Source organism: Chelonoidis abingdonii, chromosome 4 (genome assembly GCF_003597395.2).
Source record: "Chelonoidis abingdonii isolate Lonesome George chromosome 4, CheloAbing_2.0, whole genome shotgun sequence".
NCBI classification, from domain to species: Eukaryota; Metazoa; Chordata; order Testudines; family Testudinidae; genus Chelonoidis; species Chelonoidis abingdonii.
In genome coordinates, this window is record NC_133772.1 from 79,672,468 (window position 1) to 79,693,699 (window position 21,232).

Below are 21,232 nucleotides of genomic sequence, written 5' to 3' on the forward strand. Positions count from 1 at the left end.
AAATAACAAGACTTCTCTTGCGTCAGAGCCTCAGCCTGACATGGGAGTCAGCACAGTGAAGGGGGTGAGACCTGACTCTGGCCTCGGGGAGTACACGCTGCTCCTGGTCTGTGAACAGCACATTTCTTCTCCTATAGACAGTTAGATATTGTCCCTCCCCCCTCAATGGCAGCAAACCCAGGGGTGGGGTTTTTGTACCCACTTTGCCCCCCATCCCTTTGGAGCTCTAGGGCCTTATACCTACTAGAGCCCTGAGTATACCTCAAGGAAAGGGCCTCATGCCTGCTCTCTGCCACAATCTGCAGTAGAGAAGGGTACCTACTCTCTGCAGGTCTTTCCCACAAAATAAGCCCCAGCCCAGGGGCTTTTCACTCTACTCTCTACCCCGTCCCCAATACCTATCTCTTTGCTCTAGCAGACTTGCAGCTTGACTTGTGCTATGAAGGAACCCAGCGTGGGAGCTACCCGGCCACCATGCGCAACTTCGCCGTCTCACTTCATCTGTTCTCAGCCAAGGCCTATGAGTGTGTGGCGAGGACTTTCCAGCTGCCAGAACCCACCACCTTGCACACGTGCGTCTCTCCTACATGCATCATACCCTCCACTGTTGGACAAATGCTATTAGGAAATCTCCATCAGCACTGGGCACAGGCCTACAGAGTCTCATTCTTGAGCCCTGTCTCTGATCCACAGAGCCTGCTAGGAAGACGTAATTACGAGAGGCTGAGCAAGGGAGGTCCCAGCACCTCTCAGCACAGCTACAAGAGGCCATGTTTTGGAACTGGACCCTGCTGTCTTGCAGAGGGGTCTGGATTCTCTTTCAGGCCTCATGGGAGAGTGTGGCAGATCAAGCCAAACCACAGCACTAGGCAACATGTACAAAATCAAGAGAAGAAAGTGCAGGAGCTATGAGAGCAACCTTCACCTATTCCAAGGAGCAGAGCTGGAGGCCAGAGGACCATTGTTTCAGTGTCCAAGAGGGACAAGAAGGGAGAAGCAGGAACCTGCCAGCCAGTTACTTAGACATTGGCCCTAGGCCAGGGGTGGGCAATCTTTTTGGCCCAAGGGCCGCATCTGGGTATGGAAATTGTATGGCAGGCCATGAATGCTCACGAAATTGGGGTTGGGGTGCAGAAGGGAATGAGGGATCCAGCTGGGGGCATGGACTCTGAGGTGGGGCCAGAAAAGAGTTCAGGGTGCGGGAGGGGGCTCCAGCGTGGGGCAGGAGGGTTGGAGGTGCAGGAGGGGGCTCTGGGCTGAGACTGAGGGGTTCGGCGGATGGGAGGGGGATCAGGGGTGTGGCAAGGGGTTGGGGCACGGGAGGAGGGCAGGCTCTGGGGGGCACGTACCTCAAGTAGCTCCCAGAAGCAGCAGCATGTTCCCCCTCTGGCTCCTACCTAGAGATGCAGCCAGGCGTCTCTGCATGCCGCCCCATCCGCAGGTGCCATCCGCAGGTGCCATCCCGCATGGTTCCTGGCCAGTGGGAGCTGCGGGGGCGTTGCTTTGGGCAGGGGCACCATGTGGAGCCCTCTGGCTGCCCCTATGTGTAGGAGACAGAGGGGGACATGCTGCTGTTTTGGGGAGCCTCACAGAGAGAGGCAAGCTCCTGACCCTGCTCCCCAGCGGGAGCGGGAGGGCTAGATTAAAATATCTGGAGGGCCAGATGCGGCCCACGGGCCATAGTTTGCCCACCCCTGTCCCAGGCTGAGGATCAGGGAGCTGATATGTAAACATTTGGGTGATATAGCCAATAACAGGCAAATACTGGCCTTAATGAGAAGAGGGATTGTCAGCCTCCAGTGCCATTAATGAGCCACGAGAGAGAGAGGGACCAGTGCGGCTTTGCACAGAGATTAATAGAGAACCGCAAAGAGGGGAAACAGCAAGGATCAGAGACAGGCTTTCTAGCCAGCCACATAGAGGCTGGTGTGGTATCAGATTTACTGACAACCCTGATGCAGACATATAGGAAACAAGGGAGCAAACAGCTGAAGGGGCTGGGACAGCGAGAGCTGAAGACACAAAGATGCATCAGTCTGAGACACCCTTACACTCGGGGAGGGGAGAGGACACAGGTGTAAACTGGGGGAAGAGAAGGAGGGGTGACTAGTCTGAAGAGCCGATGGGATGGGATGGGGAATAATAAGTTTGGGGTACTGTGCAGTAGCATTCAGATGTCTCTAGGCAAATGGCATGTAATACTAAAGTAGTAACGGTGCTGCTTTCCCTAGCCCTGGGGCAGCCAGAACACGAAGTGCAGTTCTCAGCTCCACACCTGAGAAGAAAATGGGGAAAAAAAAGAGCAAACAAACCAGAAAGACAGTTCTGGGATTAGAGGGCAGGACAGTTGAGGAGAGCCCAAGGAGGGTTAACTGAAAGAGGCTTATGAGAGAGGAGCGTGCCTGTTGTCTGAATACCAGTGAGAGACGGAAGGGAGCTTAGCCTCAGGCTGCCTCTGCTTCTCTTGTCCTCAGTGGGGATGACAAGGGTGGGGGAGTTTAACTTAGACACCAGCTTGTGTCTCTTCCCTCACAGATCCCATGGGAAGAATCCCCTCCAGGTGTGTGGCTGCATCCTCACCTTTCGTATTCTCTGAAAGTTATGTTACTTGCCAATGAACATCCTGTTCCTATCACAGTATGGGCTTTTGCAGCTTCCCTCCTGGGTAACCTTACTCTGTTCTCTGTTGCAGGTGGCTCTCAAACCCAGATTACAGGCCAGGGTTCAGCCAGCAAGTCTTTAGTGTACTGGCAGAAAGATCACAGGCAGGGGACAAAGACTTCCAGTCCTGTTCTTTGCTCATTGGTGCAATGTCATTGGAAAGGAGAATCCAGTATGACCAGCACACCAACAGCATGCAGGGGCTCGTGGACTTTGGTGCTGGGAATTATGATTCAGATGAGGTGCCAGCAGCAGGAGAAGCCCTCATGCTTATGGCAGTAGGATTCCAGGGGCATTGGATAGCTCCTCTCGGCTATTTCCTCCTTGCCACACTCACTGGTGACGTGCAGTCCCAGCTGTTGCGTCACTGTATCCTCAAACTGTACAGCATTGGCCTGCAGGTGGTCTCTGTTACTTCAGATGCCACGGCCCCCAATGTGGACACAGCCAGGCGGCTGGGGGTGCTGGTGGATGGAGTCTCTGTGAAGTCAACATTTTTGCACCCTGCCAACCCTGCACTGGAAATTGCATATTTCTTTGACCCCTGCCATCTGCTCACGCTGGTTCATAACACGCTGCAGGTATATGGCAGCCTCCAGGTGTGCAGCAAGGCCATCTGCTGGGACTACATCCTGCACCTAGGGGTTCTGCAGGAGCAGGAGGTGCTCCGGGCTGCCCACAAGCTTTGTGGGGTAAGTCTATCTGGGCAGCGGGTGTGGGGGAACGGTGCTGCACAGCTGTTCAGTGAGAGCACGGCCCAGGCCCTGCACTTTGCAGCCAGCCTAGGCTTGTCCCGGTTTCTGGGGCATGAAACCACATCGCACTTTATCACCCTGCTCAGTGCAGTGTTTGATGTGTGCAGCAGTCGGAGCATCCACACTAAGGGTCCCAAAGCGCCACTGTCCCTCGCCAGTTATGACTCCCTCAATAACCTCTGCAACGAGTATGAGAACCTGCTGCGCAAGCTGCGCAATTGCACTGGGGAGCTGCTAGGGCTGAGCAGGCATCGCTGGGGCTTTCTGGGCTTCCTGGTAAACCTGCGCAGCTTGCAGTGGATGGCAAAAACTTATCTGGAGGCAGAGGACAGGCCTGTGCCATATTTGCTCACCGGCTGGTGGAGCCTGGACCCTTTGGAGTGGTGCTGGGGAGCCATTCGGCAGGGTTGTGAGGAGAGAGGGATTACCACAGCACAGGCTTTCCAGTCTGCATACAGACATATCCTGTGCAAGGGTCTTGCTGGGCTGCGACACAATACACTCAATCTGCTGGACATGTCCTTGAGCAGACGGGCCAGCCTCCAACTGCAGGCCTCCTGGCCACTGGGAAAGGGGCAAGTCTGGCTGGATCATTGGTGCCCCGGTTCCAGACAGGATACCAATGCCATAGACTTATCTCCATCCCTCCTTTCATGGGTAGAGGAAGACACAACCCCCTATGTTTCATGTTTTGTAGTGCAGAAACTCCTGCCGCTCCTCACCTGCGCTGAGTGTCGAGCTGCCCTGATGTCCCCTTCTGGGGTGGAGCCTGCAGGCAGTGCCCTAATGTGTGTGAAGAACAAGGGAAGGCAGTTCCTCCCTGCAGAGTCTGTTCAAAGGGTGATCCGCAGGGCAGAGAAGACCTTTGGCCTTTCCACATGGTTCTTTAGAGACTCCAGGCAGCACAGAAGCTGGGGCTTGGTGCTAGAGCTGGCCATCTTGGCAGATGTGAGTGAGGAGCGAGGCCTTTTCCCATCTCTTCATGATCATCTCTTTGAAAGCAACATGCTCGTTTCCAATCACTACGTCACTATCCTCCAGGGTCTTGTGCGAATCTTCTTGGAGCTGCATTCAGTACAGTTGGGGGCAGCACAGAGACCAGAGTTAGGACAGTCCATTTCGGTAAGTTGCTCCAAGGAAGCAAACAGTGAGCAAAGCCAGGGCAGTGCCAGCAGCCAGCAGAGGAACTGGTCCTGTCAGACACCTGGACTCAAGCAATGGTTTCATGCTCCTTGAAGAGCAGTTGACTGGACTTTGGGGAGAAAGGCCAGTCTGAGCTCCAGGAGAGGTGGGCTGGGCTCATAGCCCAGATCCTGTTTGGGCTATGAATTCTGAGCAGCAGAGTTTAACAAGACCTTGAGAAACTGACAGTGTTTTAAATGCAATTTTTGTATCAACCTTCCTTTGTTCAGGGGTTTTAATTGCAGAACTGGAGGAATAGGCCAAAGTCAAACCAACTGCGTTAGAGAGGAGAAAACGGTTGTTGTGAGAGAAGGTAAAGAGATTCTTTCCTTGTAACAGAATGGATACTCGGTTCCTACAGCCTGTATAGCAGTTCCAGAGCAATATGGCTGCCTAGCACTTCAGGGATCCTCATCACCCTAGTTTTTGAGCTTCACAATACCCCGTGCCCCAGGAGCTCAGGAAGTAAAGTGATCTCTGTGTACAGATATGGAACTACAACTCAGGGAATAAGTAACTTGATCAAGGTCACATGCACTGTGGTGGAGCCAAAGGTGAAACTCAGATCTCCTGAGTGTCTGTCCAGTGCCCTACCCACAGCACCATTATCTCTTTTCAAACTCAGTCCTTCCAAATCTTTTAGCAGAGGCAAGAGACCTATCTGAGCTCCCCTACCCCATCCTTTCAAGTTCTCCAAATCTCCCCTCTACCCCATTTTCTAGTAGCAGCCACAGTCTGTGAGGTACTTTCCAAACAAGGAAGAAGGCAGGATCCCCAGCCATAGGCTGGGCAGGCACTAGAAGGTAGGAGTGTAACACACAGCTAAGGAGGTGAAAGCAGTAAATGGCCACTTGTACGGGGGCTGGCAGAGAATCCAGCAACGAAGAAGTTACACTCATCAAGGTGGGCAATGACAAGGGCTGGAATGAGCATTTCAAGGAGTGGGATGCAGCAAGATCTTGGAGGAAGGAGCAGCAGATTTTGGATTCAGCCTAGATGTGCAGGGAGAGAACTATTGAAGAGGGCAGTTTATAGGCCCAAGTGACAAGGAGATTGATGGGATAGGAATGTTGCCAGTGGAAAAGGGAAAGAGCGGGAGCTCAGTTCTAACCTACTGAGTGCAAGACTGGCTGAAATGAAGGCTTGCATAGAGGGAGACATGAATCTGCAAACCCAGTGAGAGATGCTGTGAGGAAAAGGATGGTGCAGTGAAGCAAGCAGAGATCAGGGGACAATCAATAGTGGCCAGCCAAAGTTGAAAGAGGATGCAGTTGATGGCACTGAAAGCAGCAAGGAGGTCAAGAAGGCTAATTGTTGTGAAATTTGGCCAGGAAAATCTCATTAGGGACCTTGCTTAGACCAGAGACCTGTCTTAAAGACACATCATGCTAAATACCTGATTTCCTCTCACTGTCTCCTTCCCCACAGCAAGTGCCTGTTCTGAATATACCATTTCCATTCATCCTCTGCTTAGTCTCTCCCTGAGAGCCTGGGTGGCCTAGTACAAATATGGAGAGTCTCAGTGCAGGACTGTCCTCCAGCCCTCACCCTGATGGCAGCACTGCACTAGGTTTGGAGTTGTTCCTTCGTTCACAGGCTCTAGTTACATCTTTTGTGAGGTATCTTTAAACCCAGTTTGCAGGTTTCCCCCCTCATTTTATTAAGTCAGTTTATTCTCCTGCTGTTATCGGCCTTTCCGATCCCATTTTGGGTTGGTTCATCCCTTGCCAACTCTCCTCACCACTCCCTCCATGGATTTTTCTATCCACCTACACTGATCTTACCCAGTGGCTTTAGTTCCAGCTTTGGTACAGTCCCTTCCGTGAAGTGCCTCTGATCAGCCTATCATCATCCAGGTTACAGCCTGCTCTGGGGCTGCTGTTGCCATTGGCAAAAAAGAACTTCACCTGCACAGCTTCTGCCCATTAACCTGGCTACCAGGTCATTTGATTTCTGCTGCCCTCTGCACATGGGCAGAGTCTAACTGCCTGAGCAACAGAGCTGAGGCAGCCCTAGTTAATAACACAGCCTGACCTTCAGTCGGAGAAAGCCACCATCCAGCACTGAGTGACTATGGCCTTGGACTAGGTCAATAAATAGCAGAAATGCAGAGGGCGAGGGGCAGATATGGCTTGTTGTAACAGTTCACTGGGGTGCTGGTCAGGTTTCCACACACTCACACCTGTTGCAGTGCTTCAGTGCTAGTGCCAAGCAACCCTACCACACAGAAACCAGCTGCAGCAGGTACTCCATAGGGCCCCAGTTGGGGCTGCTACAGATCCACAGGAAAGTGCTCATCTGCTGCTCATCAACTTTGACATGTCTACAAAAGAACAAGTACACAAAGTGGAGGGGAAAAGAGATGGGGAGGTTGTAAATTTAAATCCTATCTGCAACAAGCAACAGTACTAAGTGCTATGAAGGACCTGGGGATAAAACATTACCCATAGGGTGGTTGGTGTATGTTGATTACCCCATCAACCCCCACCCATAGATGGAAACAGTTTTCCCCGCTGGTTCTGGGTTTCTCTGTAACCTCTCACCCCAGAGACTAGGGGGCTGCTGCATGGGCCACAGTAATAGATGGAGCAGCTCAGGTGGTAGCCAAGTCAGCTGCTGCTTTATCGTGGAGCTATTGAAAGGGACGTGATCACCATCATATCCTCTTCAACTACTTCTGCCAAGCAGGCTCACAGGCCCTCCTATACCAGCCAGGATAGCCAGGCACTGGTTTCTCCTTCCCAGCATACAGAAGCCTTCACTGCTAACTCAAGGTAGGGTTTCCTAGAAGGGCTTCGCTATTGTTATTGATTTAATGTGGAAGGCACGCACATCCTGTGGTGCCTGGGGGCATAGGTAATATAAAACACTTGCATAGAAAAATACAATTTATTTAAGAAATAATGTCGTTAGTACCATGGTGGTCTGTTGTAGTTTAATTTTGCTGTATTCAAAATCTCAGTGTCAGCAACTAGTTCCTCGTTAGCTTTTTGGCTCTCCCAGAGTATCACATGCAACCACATGGTGTGACAGTGTGGATTGGGGCAGGGCCTATGGAAACTTCACAGTCCCTGATTGAATCTTAACATTTAAAGCTCATTTTCCATTCAGTGGAGGAATGGGACAAGTTTTAACACAAACAGGGCTATAGTTTAACATCATCCAAGCATTTAAATCTGAACCTTTCAACAGGTTTCTGTATCTGTTTTAGACAGATTCCTAAAATGATTTCTGGTTTAAGAGCCCCAAACCACATTAACCAATTATGGCAAAGGGTATTTGGCTCCATTATAGTTTTGTATCCATTTTGATTTGTCAGATCTCTGCCAACATCAGAAGTTTGTCAGGCTGTAATTGTATCAGTCTGGTAAACAAGTATACACACAGCTATTTGTACAGAGTTCTGCACTATGGGGCAATCACCAGCAGATGTATTAAGTAGGGTTGGTTTGTTTTTAATTAAATTCTTCACTACTTAGCCTCCATATTTTGTTTAATCCATTTGTTTATAAGAATCTCATACTGTGTCATGCCAAAGTACAGATTCCAGCAAGGTCCAAAACCTCCCCATTCTTAATGTGTGGGCCCCTTGTCCATTAATAGAGTCCTTGGCATTTTATGGAATTCCCAGTGTGCAAACTTGATTTTCTGGATCTGGTCACACAAGCTGTGGTGTATTTAAGTGTTGATGTTTCTGACAAGTTCCAGTCAGTCCGTTATGATCAAGTAGTCATGTTTTCTCAGGACAAACAAAACCTGTTCAGACTTTGTCCTCTGGAGGTGCAGGTTGTTCATTCTGTATCAGGTTATTTCAGCTTTGCTTCTCAGTACCTCCCACCATCTTTCACATACAGTCACCGTTTTTTCAATGTCACTCTTCATCCCTGGCCAGAATACAATTTTTAAAAAGGAGAATTGTGGACTGTCATTTGAAATTGCCCTTCCTGTGTTCTTCCCAATATTTCCTTGTCACTATGGGAAGGCGTATTTGTCCTTTTCTGTGAATGGTTATGAAAACTCATATACGTTAGGAATATATAGGTGGGAAGACTAGATTTCTCCATTTATTACATAAATGTATTGTTTTGTAGGGTTTTATACTTGGCCTGTTTTCCCTCTAGCTCGTCTCATGTTCCTGTTCAGGATACTTCTATCTCAGGGGTAGGCAACCTATAGCATGTGTGCCAAAGGCAGCACACGAGCTGATTTTCAGTGGCACTCACACTGCCTGGGTCTGCGGAGGCTCTGCATTTTAATTTGGGGGGAGGGATAGCTCAGTGGTTTGACCATTGGCCTGCTAAACCCAGGGTTGTGAGTTCAATCCTTGAGGAGGCTACTTAAGGATCTGGGGCAAAAATCAGTACTTGGTCCTGCTAGTGAAGGGAGGGAGCTGGACTCAATGACCTTTCAAGGTCCCTTCCAGTTCAGGGAGATAGGTATATCTCCAATTATTATTATTTTTTTATTTAATTTTAAATGAAGCTTCTTAAACATTTTTAAAACCTTATTTACTTTACATACAACAATAGTTTAGTTATATATTATAGACTTATAGAAAGAGAGCTTCTAAAAATGTTAAAATGTATTAGTGGCACGCGAAACCTTAAATTACAGTGACTAAATGAAGACTCGGCACACCACTTCTGAGAGGTTGCCAACCCCTGTTCTATCCTGTTCATGTGTGCTATCGCTTTGTTCTAGGTCATCTGGCTGCAGGTCAGTGAAGGGAGCACATGCAATTTACTAAGCAATGCCCTAGCTGGAATTTCAGACTCATGGTAAAGGAATGGCTGTATCCTTGCTTATACTTCTCCATGTCCTTCTGTAAGCCATAATCAGTGGTTTATGCTCCATTTCAGCTTGAGGATTCATAACTCTCTCTAGTCAAACTGTATGGTGATCAGCAAGGCCTAGCATCTTTTCAGTGGGACATTTTCTGCCAGGCATGCTACTTGTAGGGAGCCATCAGTCCCACTCTTTTTGAAATCTCTTTAGAGACTCTTCCTGTGAGTCAAAACATTGCTAGAGTAGTGCTCTATGCTAGGCTTGAATTCTGACGCACTCTGCCATCCAAATCTATTCTGTTTATCTCTGAAGCGATTTGACTGGAAGTTGTTTGAGCTGCGTAGGTAGGTACAAGCTTCCTGAGCTAAATAAACATGCCTTGCAGTCTCAGAATTCCTTTATCTTTGGGTCTTTGCATATTCACTAGTGCTTGAATCTTACGAGTCTGCTCAATTTCAGTAACTTAAGCCTCCTTCACTTGAAGGTTGTTACTTCTTATGGTTTCCAGTCCCCTCTAGAGTTGTTCCTGAAGTTCAAGAATGGTTCTGCCGCAGATTATGATGGCATCAATGTACATTGTCACTCCTGAGACACCTTCCTGAACCTGGCACAATGTGCAGAGAAATACCTCCTGGTGCCAAATACACCTCCACCCCTATACAACGTGACCCAGTATAACATAGGTTTGCATACAATGCAGTAAAGCTGTGCTCCAGCGGATCAGGGTGTCAGCTCCTAGCCTCAGCACTCCATTTCCCGCCAGTGAATGCAGGGAGGTTGGGGAAAGGATGCCCCCTGTACTCACCTGTGGCGGGAAGCAGAGCGCCACAGCTGGGAGCTGGTGCAGTGCAGCAGGCTGGGGCCAGGCTGCTCCACTTCCTGCTGCTATCAGTGAGTGCGGGACCTTCCCCCCCCCCCCGAGCAACACGGCTGGGGCCAGGGCAAGGAAAGCAGAGTGGGCCTGGGCTGTGGCGCTCCGCTTCCCGCCGCAGGTGATACGGGGTGGCATCATTTCCCCAACCTCCAGGCACTCACTGGCAGCAGGAAGCAGAATGCCACAGCTGGGAGCTGGTGGAGTGGAGTGGGCTGGGCTGCTCTGCTTCCTGCTGCTGCCGGTGAGTGCCTGGCAGGAGGTGGGGGGGGGTGGGTGGATAGAAGTCAGGGAGCAGGGGGGTTGGGGTGGATAGAAGTCAGGGAGCAGGGGGGTTGGGGTGGGGTCCTGGGCATGATTAGGGACAGGGGTCTCTGGAGGGGGCAGTCAGAGGACAAGGAGCAGGGGGACCAAAGCAAGTTCAATATAACGTGCTCTCACCTATAGCATGGTAAGATTTGTCTCCAGAGGACCCCGTTATATGGGGGTAAAGGTGTATATCCCAAAAGGCAACCTCATGATGCATTGGAAATGCAAATATCAAAGCTTTGTGGCCAGGCCCATCTCCTAAACCCTGTCAGTACATCCATTGTGATGAAGAATTTGGCTCCTACCATCACAGCAGATATTTTGCTACTTGTGTTTTTGGTAACTCCTTAGGCAGACTCAAAACTCTGTGCTGACCCTGTCTTTTGTCTCTACAGTTAAAGAAGTGAACCTGGGTGTTGGTTCTCTTTCTAGTCTAAGACTTTAGAACTTTTTTGTTGGCCTGTATAACATCTGGGTTACCAGAATGCATTGCACCTGTTTTCCAGTTCTCTCTTTTGTGTTTGGCCCAAGTTTGTCATTAGTTATTCTGACTCCGGCAGGTATCTTCTTGACTTTTCATGGGCCAAGCACACCTCGTGTGTAAGTGCAGTTACCTTCCTCAGTGAAATTCTAAGTGCTGTTTTTACAGTCTTGCCTCTGTATCCCAGTGATATTCACTTGCCCAGGACTGAAATCTTACAGTGAAAAATTAATTCCAATCTCACCTTTAGTTTTGCACTTCAAATGTCTCCTGTTACATTTATTTGGGTTCCTACAGCCATTCTGTAGGTCACATGTAGGCCAAAATCAAGGACCCTAGGCTACCACATGATATTTGAATGCTAACACCATGAACTTCAGACCCCAACCTGATCTTAGTTGCCCCAGTGGAACAAAGAGAGAGAGACTACCCAGGCCATAAAAGGCTTTATAAATCACCATCACTGAATGGCACCTGGAAATAGTTGGGAAGCTAGTGGAACTGGGGTAAGGTAGCTTCTGTTGCGAAGCAGGTAGGTGCATTCTATACCATATATTGCTTCTAAATGGTCTGCAAGCACTGAACCCCATGTAGAGTGCAATACAGTCATCCAGTTGCAAGTCAAGGGCCTGAAGGATGTGGGAGAGGGTCTTGGCCATGTGAGAAGTGCTTACAAGTACCTTTACAGACAGAAGAGGTAGTTTGAGCTACAGTTATCAAGGATCCAAAAACCCACTTCAAACTAAAAGTGCCATGAACCTGAGTGGGGTAGGCACGAAGCCTCTTCTCCCCTATGTCAACTTCATCTTGTCAGAGGCTCCAAAAAGGTACATCATCCACTTCCCAGTCCCAGCCAGATAGTAGGAAAGTAGAGAGTGTGCACCATCCTTGGTCCAATGACACCCTGGACATATTTTGTGACACTTCAGCATCCCCCCAGCTGTCTGGCATAAATATTGACTAGGATGGGAAACTTAGTTGAACCTCAAGATCTTGGTTGGCTCCACTTACCCTGCAGGAGCCCAGAGCCCCCCACTGCAGCCACAGTGCCCCCAGCCCTGGTGGACCAGGCACGCAGTGCAGCCCCAGCCGCCTTGAGTCCCTGTAGGAGGCAAGCCAGCTAACCCCCGTCAGCCTGGGCCAGGGTAGAGAACTGGAAACTGTAGGAGGGGACCTGGCCTGGGGGCAGGCCCAAGCTAGGCTGTTTGGGGAGGTACAGCCTCCCCTTGCCTATGAGACCCACCACCCATGCTCAAGATGCTCCACCTGGGATAGCCCTTTGGGCAGGTGAGCAATAACCAGACCTACCGTACTGGATCTTTGGAAGAGAAAAGAATAGACTAGAGCCACTCAAGCTATGTCAGCTACTCCAGCTGCAGTCACAGAGCAATCAATGAGACTTAGAGGTGAATGGTATTGAAAGCTACCAGCAGATCTAAATGAATTACCATGGACGCTTGGCTTTTGGCAGTCCCTGTGGGAAGGGGAGCCAAGACCACCACAGCCATACCTGAAAGGGTCCAAAAAAAGGAAGCTACACTAAGGTTTCCTCACAGCAATTTGTCTTAAAAGTTTCCCTAAGGAGGGAAGCTTAGTAACAGAGCAGCCTTCAACCAACCATGGACCCTAGAGCTCTCAGCTAGATTTTACAAGCAGAAGCAGAGTGGCAAGGTATCAGTATGTCCCAATAGCCCATCCCAGCACAAGACATTAAGACCCCTCCAAATCCCTAAAGTGCTCAGAGGCAGCAGCAGTCTTTACTCAATTTTTGTTTATTAGAAAATCCCTACAGCTCTAGAATTTTAAAATGAAGCATTGATTACAAGAAATAAGTGTCCCCAGAGAGTCCATAAATTGCTACATATGCTGTTGATGTGGGTTAGGGGCCCAGCAGTGACCTGGTGACCTCTGCAGAAGATGCTGATATACATGTGAGACACACACACACACCCCCCTCAGGATGAAAGTAGCAATCATGATCCCACCCTCTTGACATAGTTAGCAGGATAGAGTCCAACCTGGCCAGTGCAAAGCCGGCCTTTGCACCAGCCCTGCTCATCCTCTTCACTGATCTTCATTAGCTCTTCACCTAAAAGAGGAAACGGCACAAACTTTGCCACTAGAAAAGAGTCAAGAGTCCATACACCTTCCAGGGTCTCGATAGCTCCCTAGGGGGAAGGGAGCATGACCCCCCCAATAAGAAGTACAGTATCTCCTCCTCACTTAATGTTGTTTTGGTTAATGTTGTTTTGTTGCTGATCAATTAGAGAACATGCTCATTTAAAGTTGCGCAATGTTCCCTTAAGTTGTTTGGCAGCCACCTGCTTTATCCACTACTTACAGAAAGAGCAGCCGGTTGGAGCTAGCTGGTGGGGTCTTGGAACCGGGGTGGATCAGCAGCCCCCCACTCCCGTAAATTCCCTGTGCTGCAGTGGCCCAGCAGGCTATCAATTGCTGGGCAGTTCAGCTGTCCCTCCCCTCACTGCCATTTGCTGCTCCCAAGAGCCTCCTGCTTGCTGGGGGGCAGGGGGAGAAGGGAGAGTGCTGATATCAGGATGTCCCCCTCTCCCTCACTCCTACCCCTCATTCCTGTACCCCATCTCCACAGGGCTGGGGAATAGGACAGGGCTCAGGATGGAGGGAGCAGCTGCTGTCTCAACGTGCTGATCTACTTAAAAAAGGCAGTGTACTTAGAGTGGTGTCAGGCATACTTAAAGGGGCAATGTGCATCTCTCTCCTCCCCCTCCCCCCCATGTGTGTCTCCCTCTCTCTCTCTCTCACACCCCCACAGCACTTTGGAAAGTGGAGGGAGTTATGTGCTCCAGTGGGATAGCAGGGGCTCATCATCATGTTCAGTTTCCCCAGGGAAAGTTTGCAGCCACTGCCATGCTGTGTCTCCTCCCTCCATTTGTGCTGCCTTGTAGAGTGAGAGGCTACATTAACAACGTGTTAACCCTTGAGGGCTCAGTCGAGTGCTAGTTCATCATTTAGCAGTAAGGCATTCCCTGGGAAATATCCCACCCTCTTACTCCACCACCTCAACCAAGCTTCACAATCATCATGTCTGTATTCAATATTAAATTGTTTGTTTAAAACTTTATATATAAAGTCTGTCTGGCGAAAAAAATTTCCCTGGAACCTAGATACCTCCCATTTACATTAATTCTTATGGGGAAAATTGGATTCGCTTAACATCATTTCACTTAAAGTTGCTTTTTTCAGGAACATAAAATTACAACATTAAGCAAGGAGTTACTGTACAAACCCCACACAGGTGAAATGCAGCAAACAAGTCTAATCTTGATTTCACCACCACATCTCAATATTTCCCGTTGGACTGGAACCATATTGCAGGCACACAACTCTATAGAGAGAACTCAAAGGAGGATATGTTGCTCATGAAGGATTTTTTTTTTTTCCCTAGATAAGGAAACCAGGACCAGAGAGGTCAAGAGAAGGCCCTTGGGGAGCACAGCAGTTCAAGTTTTAGTGCTGGAACTCCTGCTTCATATTCTCTCTGGCCCAAGGCTCCTCCGAAGCAGTTGGAAAGGACTAGTGAGAAACTGCGGAGTTCTAGCTGTTAGATGCCTATTCAATGATTGGCCAAAGACCATGCAGTCAGTAAGCTGTGGAATAGGCCCACAGAGATTGGCCAGGAAAGGCTCTCATTCCTTACCCCAGCTCTGAACTTTGGGAAAGTGAAAGAATAGGATCACTTGCCACCAATAGAAATCCTTTGTCTCTACCATGACAAGGAGATTTGACAGCCATTGTGGGACCATCCAATTGTTCAGAGACTGGGAAGGAAAGTCACATTGCAAGCCAGGTTGAACTCAAGCCCCACTAGTACAGGGTGGTTATAGCAGCATTTGGATGGAATAAGCTGACCCCAGCACTGAAGGGACTAACTGGTTTGATTTAGAGCTGTTTCTTTTGGGGGAGGGATGGGGCCCTTGGGCCTGCTATCTTCCATCTCCTCCCAAGCAGCAGGTGTCAGAGAGAAATTGTATCTCTCCTGCCCCCTAAGACAATTATCCTCATCCACATTATTGCTGAGATTGCTTTAAAAGCTGTTCTACTGAGCCAGTAAGTGAGTTAGTGCCAAGAAATCTAGCAGTGACTCAGCAGCACAGATGCTGACCTCATGCACCAGGCCTTTGCTGGGCCAGGGATTTTAGTACCTGAAAAAGAGTCAATGTTTCTGCAAGCAAGTCAATACAAGCAAGATTAGAAACACTCCCAAGATCCAGATGGCCCCTCGGCAGACTGGGGAGGGGCAGGCAGAGTACGAACAGCTGAAGTGGAGAGAAAGGTCCCAGGGTTCTCCTTAGCCTCATCATCTACTGGGAGCAGACTACTCCAGTCCCAGAAGCTCCCTCACCTTAAGTCAGTATATCACAACCCATGACCAGTGGGCTGCATGTAGCCCAATTAGCACACAGCTGGGTGCTAAAGACCGCCCAGCTTCTGTGCTGCAAGGACAGAGCTGCCGCCCAGCTTGCACACCAAGCTGAGTGGCAGCCCCAGTGTGCATGCCACAGGGCTCTGCTCCTGGCCCAGCTCTGTGGAGGGAGTCGGGGGGGCGGGGGCTGTGGTTCTCAACTTGTGTCCCAGTAACGTGTGGCCCACAATGATAAATAGGTTGAGAACCACTGCCTTAGGTGGTGGCTTGTGGAGCTTCCTCCTGCTAACCTCACTCCAGCTTATCGGACAAGAACTTAATCCCCCCAAAACTAGCTCTGTCTGGCCACTTTACAAAGGCAAGAGGAGGCACTTTATAAAAAGGCAACCCAAACCCTCCCCCTTTAAGTTCCTAGGGAAAAGTTTGGAGATTTTCACACTTTTGGCCGAAGGGAGCAACATTTGCTAATAAGGGCTCAACCTCATGTCTTTGTTCAGAGTTTCCACCTGACACACACCAAGTAGGTCCCATCCTCCGCCAAACAAACACAAATCAGGTTATGGGCCTGCTCTTCCCCAACCCCTTGGTCAGGACTCAAAAAAAAATTCCCTTTTCAGCATTTTAATGTCTCACTAAGCATGAGGTGCCTCCTCCACAATATGAGCCTTGCTGATCCCCCTCACTGAGCAGCGTGGTGGAATGGAGTGCTGGCCTCCCTAGTGCTATGCCCTTCTCCAGGGGCAGTGGGCAAAGACAATGAACAGTTCCCAAGGAGCTATCCAGATCTCAGTGGGAGGTTTCCAACCATCAGCCCAAGTGGTAGTGGCAAGGGGTTAATGCCTCTGTACCTGCTTTAAAGCTCAGTTCATCAGCCTCCTGTCCTGTGTAATCATACAGCGCTCGCACCTGTACACCTGGTACTTTTACGTCCTCCTCGTGCCCATTGGCATCCAGGCACTTCTTGGGAGTGTCGTCATCGGACCACTCTGACATATCCTCTTTCCCACCGCTGCATGTATGGGGAGCAAAAACAGAAATCCAGACTCATCTCAAACTCAGGACTGACCCTCTGAAGCGCCTCCTCATCGCCTGAGTCATGCACCACCGTAGAGCCCCAGGGACAACTATACTGTTGAGCCAGGAGGAGACAGAGAGGCAGGACAGAAGGGTGGAAACGTACGGGAAAGAGAGACCAGGAAAAGTTAGAAAACTGCGGAATCCCAGGGGGTTGTGCAGGTAACTAGTCCAAACAGCAGCTCCCTTTCAAGCCCCAGCCCCACTCAGCAGACACCCCTCACCCAGGACAGACCAAGCCAATTTTAAATACAAGGAAGTTCAGGTATTTCCAAAACACACACAGCTGGAAACAGTCCTGAAAGAGAAAGGAGGCCACATCCCCCCAGGGCAGACTCAGCTGGTTTCCCTAACTCCGGGGCCAGAGCAGAGGAGAAAGGAAGAGCAGAACACAGATACTTTGAACCCAGACACCTCCTGGATAGGTTGTGTTCCATACTAACTTCAAATGGGCTGATGCCCTCAGGGTGTCATAGAAGAAATTGTTCTTCTCCGTTTGGTAGGAAAACCTGTTGATTAGCAAATAGGGCCCTGAATCCAGCTGCCTGGAGACAGCTCCACCCAGATTGTTTCCAACTCCTTCCCTCCCATGTTCAACTCTAAGCTTCATTTGTGCCAGCAGGAGATGTCGTCTTCTGGGTCAGGAAGGAAGTGACCACCATAGGACTGATTTCCTAAGCCCCTTCCCATTCTCTAACTCATTTACTACAGATCCTGGAAGAGGAAGCAGCTACCTGAATTGTGTAAACTGTCACCACTGGGCTTGTCAAGTTTTGACCATGTAGCACCCCACACCAAACCATAAGATGCTCATATCCAGGGAAGACAGTCCCAGGCTTCAGCCCTTACCCTTGCCGTGTCTGTGAAGGGGTCTGAGAGACACCATCTCGTGTGGGCACAATGCTGGTCAGCATGACATCTTCAGCACTTTTACTGCTTTTCGCCTTCTTGCTGATTGGCCGCTGGGTTTCCAGGGTCCATTCCTGTCCAGAAGGAAAGGAACATCAGTCCCCTGAGTCCAGAGAGCTTTGACACAGTTTATTCTACTGCCAGGGAGGAAGATAGGAGGCACAAGAACACAGAACCATATTTAATGTCCAAGCAATGCAATGGAATAGTCTGCCAAATAAGAGCCCTGCAAAGGCAGTATGATCAGGCCTGAGGACTGCGGGTGCGGGGGAGGGGAGGATGCAGCATGTCTCATTACCCTTAGTGTAAACCCCCATCCCTGACCAGAGCTGGGTGCGGGGCCAGAATGATTGCATTGTAGCTGGCATGGCAACTCCCCAGTTATCACAGGGGTGGAACTTCCAGTACTATCTCCTCAAAAAAAAAAAAAAAAAAAAAAAAGGTGCAAACATCATGATCCCAGGTGAGCAGGGATAGAGCCTTTTCCAGTGGGAGGAGTCTCAGAGGGCAGGGGGAAGCCACAGAGTACGAGTACAATAAAGTAGCCCTGCGGCATGTGGAAATATATTCTAGAGGGATATGCCACCTCAAACTGTGGCCAATTCATGGCCATGCCTGGCCCATGTGTGTTGCGCCACCATTTCAGGTCCTCCTGGTCATCTGCAGCCACAATTCCCTGGTACAGATCCCGGTACAGTGCATGGAAACTGCAAGCAGAAGCAGAACCAATGTCAGTGAGCAAGTCTCTGTACAGCCTCAGATTACTGTCAGGTGCATAAGTCTCCCCTTTTACCACCACATCATCCCACTTCAAGAACCACTAGGGATTAGAGGCTGTGCTCCAGTGCCTTTAACCCCAAAGCATTTCACAAGCCACACACATCCCACTCCATAGAAACACCATCCCCTCAGAGATGGAGCAGGGAGCCAGTTGGCCTGGCTCACAGGGACACAGACAGCTGGGGATGCCCTGCTGCTGGAACTTGCAGAGGGTTGGCAGAATTCCATGAAGAGATGCCGGGAAATGGGTCTGTTTGATGTATAATGTTCTCTGACCCTACACAAAAAAAAACAAACAAAAAAACAAACAAACCACACACCATCCTGGGAGGCTGCAACGGCTACCTCCATGCTCCTGCACAGTATTACACGTCTCCTGACTCATATCACACCAAAGGAAGCAGGTTAAGTGTCCCTCCAATAGCTGGAGAATGGGGTGGTGTTGGCCGTCAAAGATTATGGAGCAGTGAGTTGGGGTATGTCTATACCACATCTGGGAGTCTCTCTCTCAACCTGGGTCCATAGTGGAGCTGGCTCACTAAAAATAGCTGTGCAGAAATGGCAGCTCAGGCTCTGAAGCCTGGGGGTAGGTCTGTGCACCCAGATATAGAGTAGACATCCCCTTAGAGGCATGTAACAGCCTTCACTTCAAAGTGAAGGACTGAGTAAACTAAAGACTCACACCCACAAGAAGGGTGCATGATGGTAGGAGCAGTGGAATCCTCAAACTGAGGCGGAACCCTCCCTGAATAAAACCAGAGACAAGCTGTGGTCGGACTGCAACTATTCACTCAGACACCTTAGAAGGGGAAATAGGACACCCCCACCCCCACACGGTCTCCTTTCCAAGAGGCCATGAAGTGAATATCCCCTGTCACAGACCAGGGCACGCTGAACAGGTAGGTACCTTTCATTAATGGAGATGTTGAGGTGTTGGTGTAGATCCAGGAACATCTCCTTGAAGAAGCACAGTCGCTTGCACTCTGCCTCCTGGCAGCCCTCAAACACCTGTTCCATGTCCTCCATGTAGCGGGGATTGTAGCGGTTTAGCTCCTCCAGCATCTTCTCATACTGATCCTTACACTGCAGCAGCCGGGAGAGAGAACAAACATAAGCCAACCGGTTCTCTCCATCGGGGGACCCAGCACAGAGTTCCCTCCACAGCTAAGTGTGGTGTATGGAAACATCAGGGGAACCCAGGCAAGCCCCTTTCTCCCCAGAGCCAGGCTCCCAGTCCTGCCATATGAATGACCCCTCTCTGCCTTTGACACCTTCCCTAGTTCTCCAATGGCAGTGACTTTCCCAGCTGGGGGGGGGGGGGGGGAAAGGGAGACAGAGACAGACACACACACACACACACTCAGCTCTTCAGCTCTCCATTAAGTAGCTCTACAACTCTGCATTCAGCTAAACATGCACACTAGTCACTCCTGGGCCAGATCCTTCTGCACTGCAGCTTCTATCCTGTGGAGCAGTAGCCTGGAACTATTTGTTACACAGCACCAGGTGCGCGGTCTGATCCTTGTCACCAGGACCTGGCTAGCTATAGGTCAGTCCCATGAGGTACCGAGCTCCCACATTTCCCACTGAAGTCAGCAGGCAGCGAGGATACTTGGCACCCTGTAGGACCAGGAGCTAAGTTGACTTCTGCCTTAAACACACTTATTTCAAGTCTCTTCTCCCCATGCCTCGCTAGTATAGTGACCCCTAATGGTATGAGTCCACATTGGGCACACTCACCTTCTCAGCCTCTTGTGCACATTTCTCCACACGCTCCTGCAGCTTGTGCAGCTGCTCCTGTGAGATTGAGGAATCTGCCTTGGCATGGTTCTCACGTGTCTGTGCAGTCTTCTCATCCTTCCGGGCTGTGTGATAGTTCTTCTTAGAGGTCTCCACCTAACACAAGTAGTTCTGTAAAAACAGAGCCAGATGCCCCAACACAAACTTCTCCATCCCTTACATGTTGCTGTGGGGTGGGAGAAGAATTGGTAGGTGTTGTTTTTCAGCCTTTGTTACTGCCAGCAAACATTACACAGGAGCAAGCCCCATCGGGAGTGGCCAGCTCAGCCATCAGCCTGCCACGCTCAAAGGGAAAGGCTTCCCCTGAATGACACAGCCAGGAAGTCACCTCCTATAAAGTCACAGGTTGCCACACAGGAGGGCCCCAGCCCACCAACCTTAGATATTGCTGCACCAAGGAAGGCTGGAAGTCTGCCATGGGCAAGGACCCAGCCACACCGAACAGAATCAACCCCCACAATCTAAGAGAGGCCTAAACAAAGTACACCCAAGTTAACTGCACTCCAGGCAAAAATGTTTAGCCTCAGCATCCCAGCCCCCTCTGCCTTACACACACTCCTTGCTCACATCTTTCAGCTTCTTCACCCAGGGTTTCTGGGCCTTACGGAATCCATCCTCTGCTTCTTTAGTCTCCTTGAACCCACCAATCATCTGCTTATGGTAGGCCTCCTTCTGCCAGACCTTCATCTTGTCTGCATCTTCACCAGCAAGATGGTTCCGCACCTCTAGATGAACCTCACTCAGCTTGTCTGCGGCTGTCAAGAAGGCGTGCCAAGTCTTCTCTAGTGTGCCATACTGAGGGCCTGGAGGAGCAAACACAAGAGTGGCCATTACAACCCTATGTCCACGGATATGGGGACCAAGTTCAAAAGCCAGCCTTCCCTCATAACGCAGGACACCTCTGCCACCACCAAAAAGTACTCAGGCCAACGTGGACTGTTCTCTGCACAGATAGGAAAGAGAGGAAGGACTAGGTGTTACAGCTCAGAGTCAGGTATTAGCAATGAACATCCATAGCTGATGATCTAGTCCTGCTTCAGTCAGTGCAGGGTGAGTCCCTACAAAATATTCCTCAGGGGCTTTGTCTGAGGGCTTGGCTACACTGGCACTTTACAGCACTGCAACTTTCATGCTCAGGAGTGTGAAAAAACACACCCCTGAGCGCTGCAAGATACAGTGCTGTAAAGCCTCAGTGTAATCAGTACTGCAGCGCTGGGAGCATG

General features: G+C 50.0%; 1 protein-coding gene across 7 annotated transcripts in view; it reads right to left on the reverse strand.

Annotated features, from left to right (window-relative positions):
* Nucleotides 1-12,800: 12,800 nt before the first annotated feature.
* PACSIN3 (protein kinase C and casein kinase substrate in neurons 3) overlaps nucleotides 12,801-21,232 on the reverse strand; it is a 33,739-nt gene continuing 25,307 nt past the window's right edge. For 6 of the 7 annotated variants that reach the window (XM_032782190.2, XM_032782195.2, XM_032782194.2 and 3 more), the window contains 7 exons: nucleotides 20,577-20,812; nucleotides 19,950-20,105; nucleotides 19,117-19,292; nucleotides 18,016-18,136; nucleotides 17,370-17,503; nucleotides 16,295-16,455; nucleotides 12,801-13,133 (listed from right to left, as the gene is read on the reverse strand). In XM_032782190.2, coding sequence (XP_032638081.1) covers nucleotides 13,018-13,133; nucleotides 16,295-16,455; nucleotides 17,370-17,503; nucleotides 18,016-18,136; nucleotides 19,117-19,292; nucleotides 19,950-20,105; nucleotides 20,577-20,812 — 1,100 coding nt within the window. In that variant the 3' untranslated portion in view covers nucleotides 12,801-13,017. The remainder of the gene's footprint in view (nucleotides 13,134-16,294; nucleotides 16,456-17,369; nucleotides 17,504-18,015; nucleotides 18,137-19,116; nucleotides 19,293-19,949; nucleotides 20,106-20,576; nucleotides 20,813-21,232) is intronic. The other variant, XM_032782196.2, reaches the window with a different exon arrangement.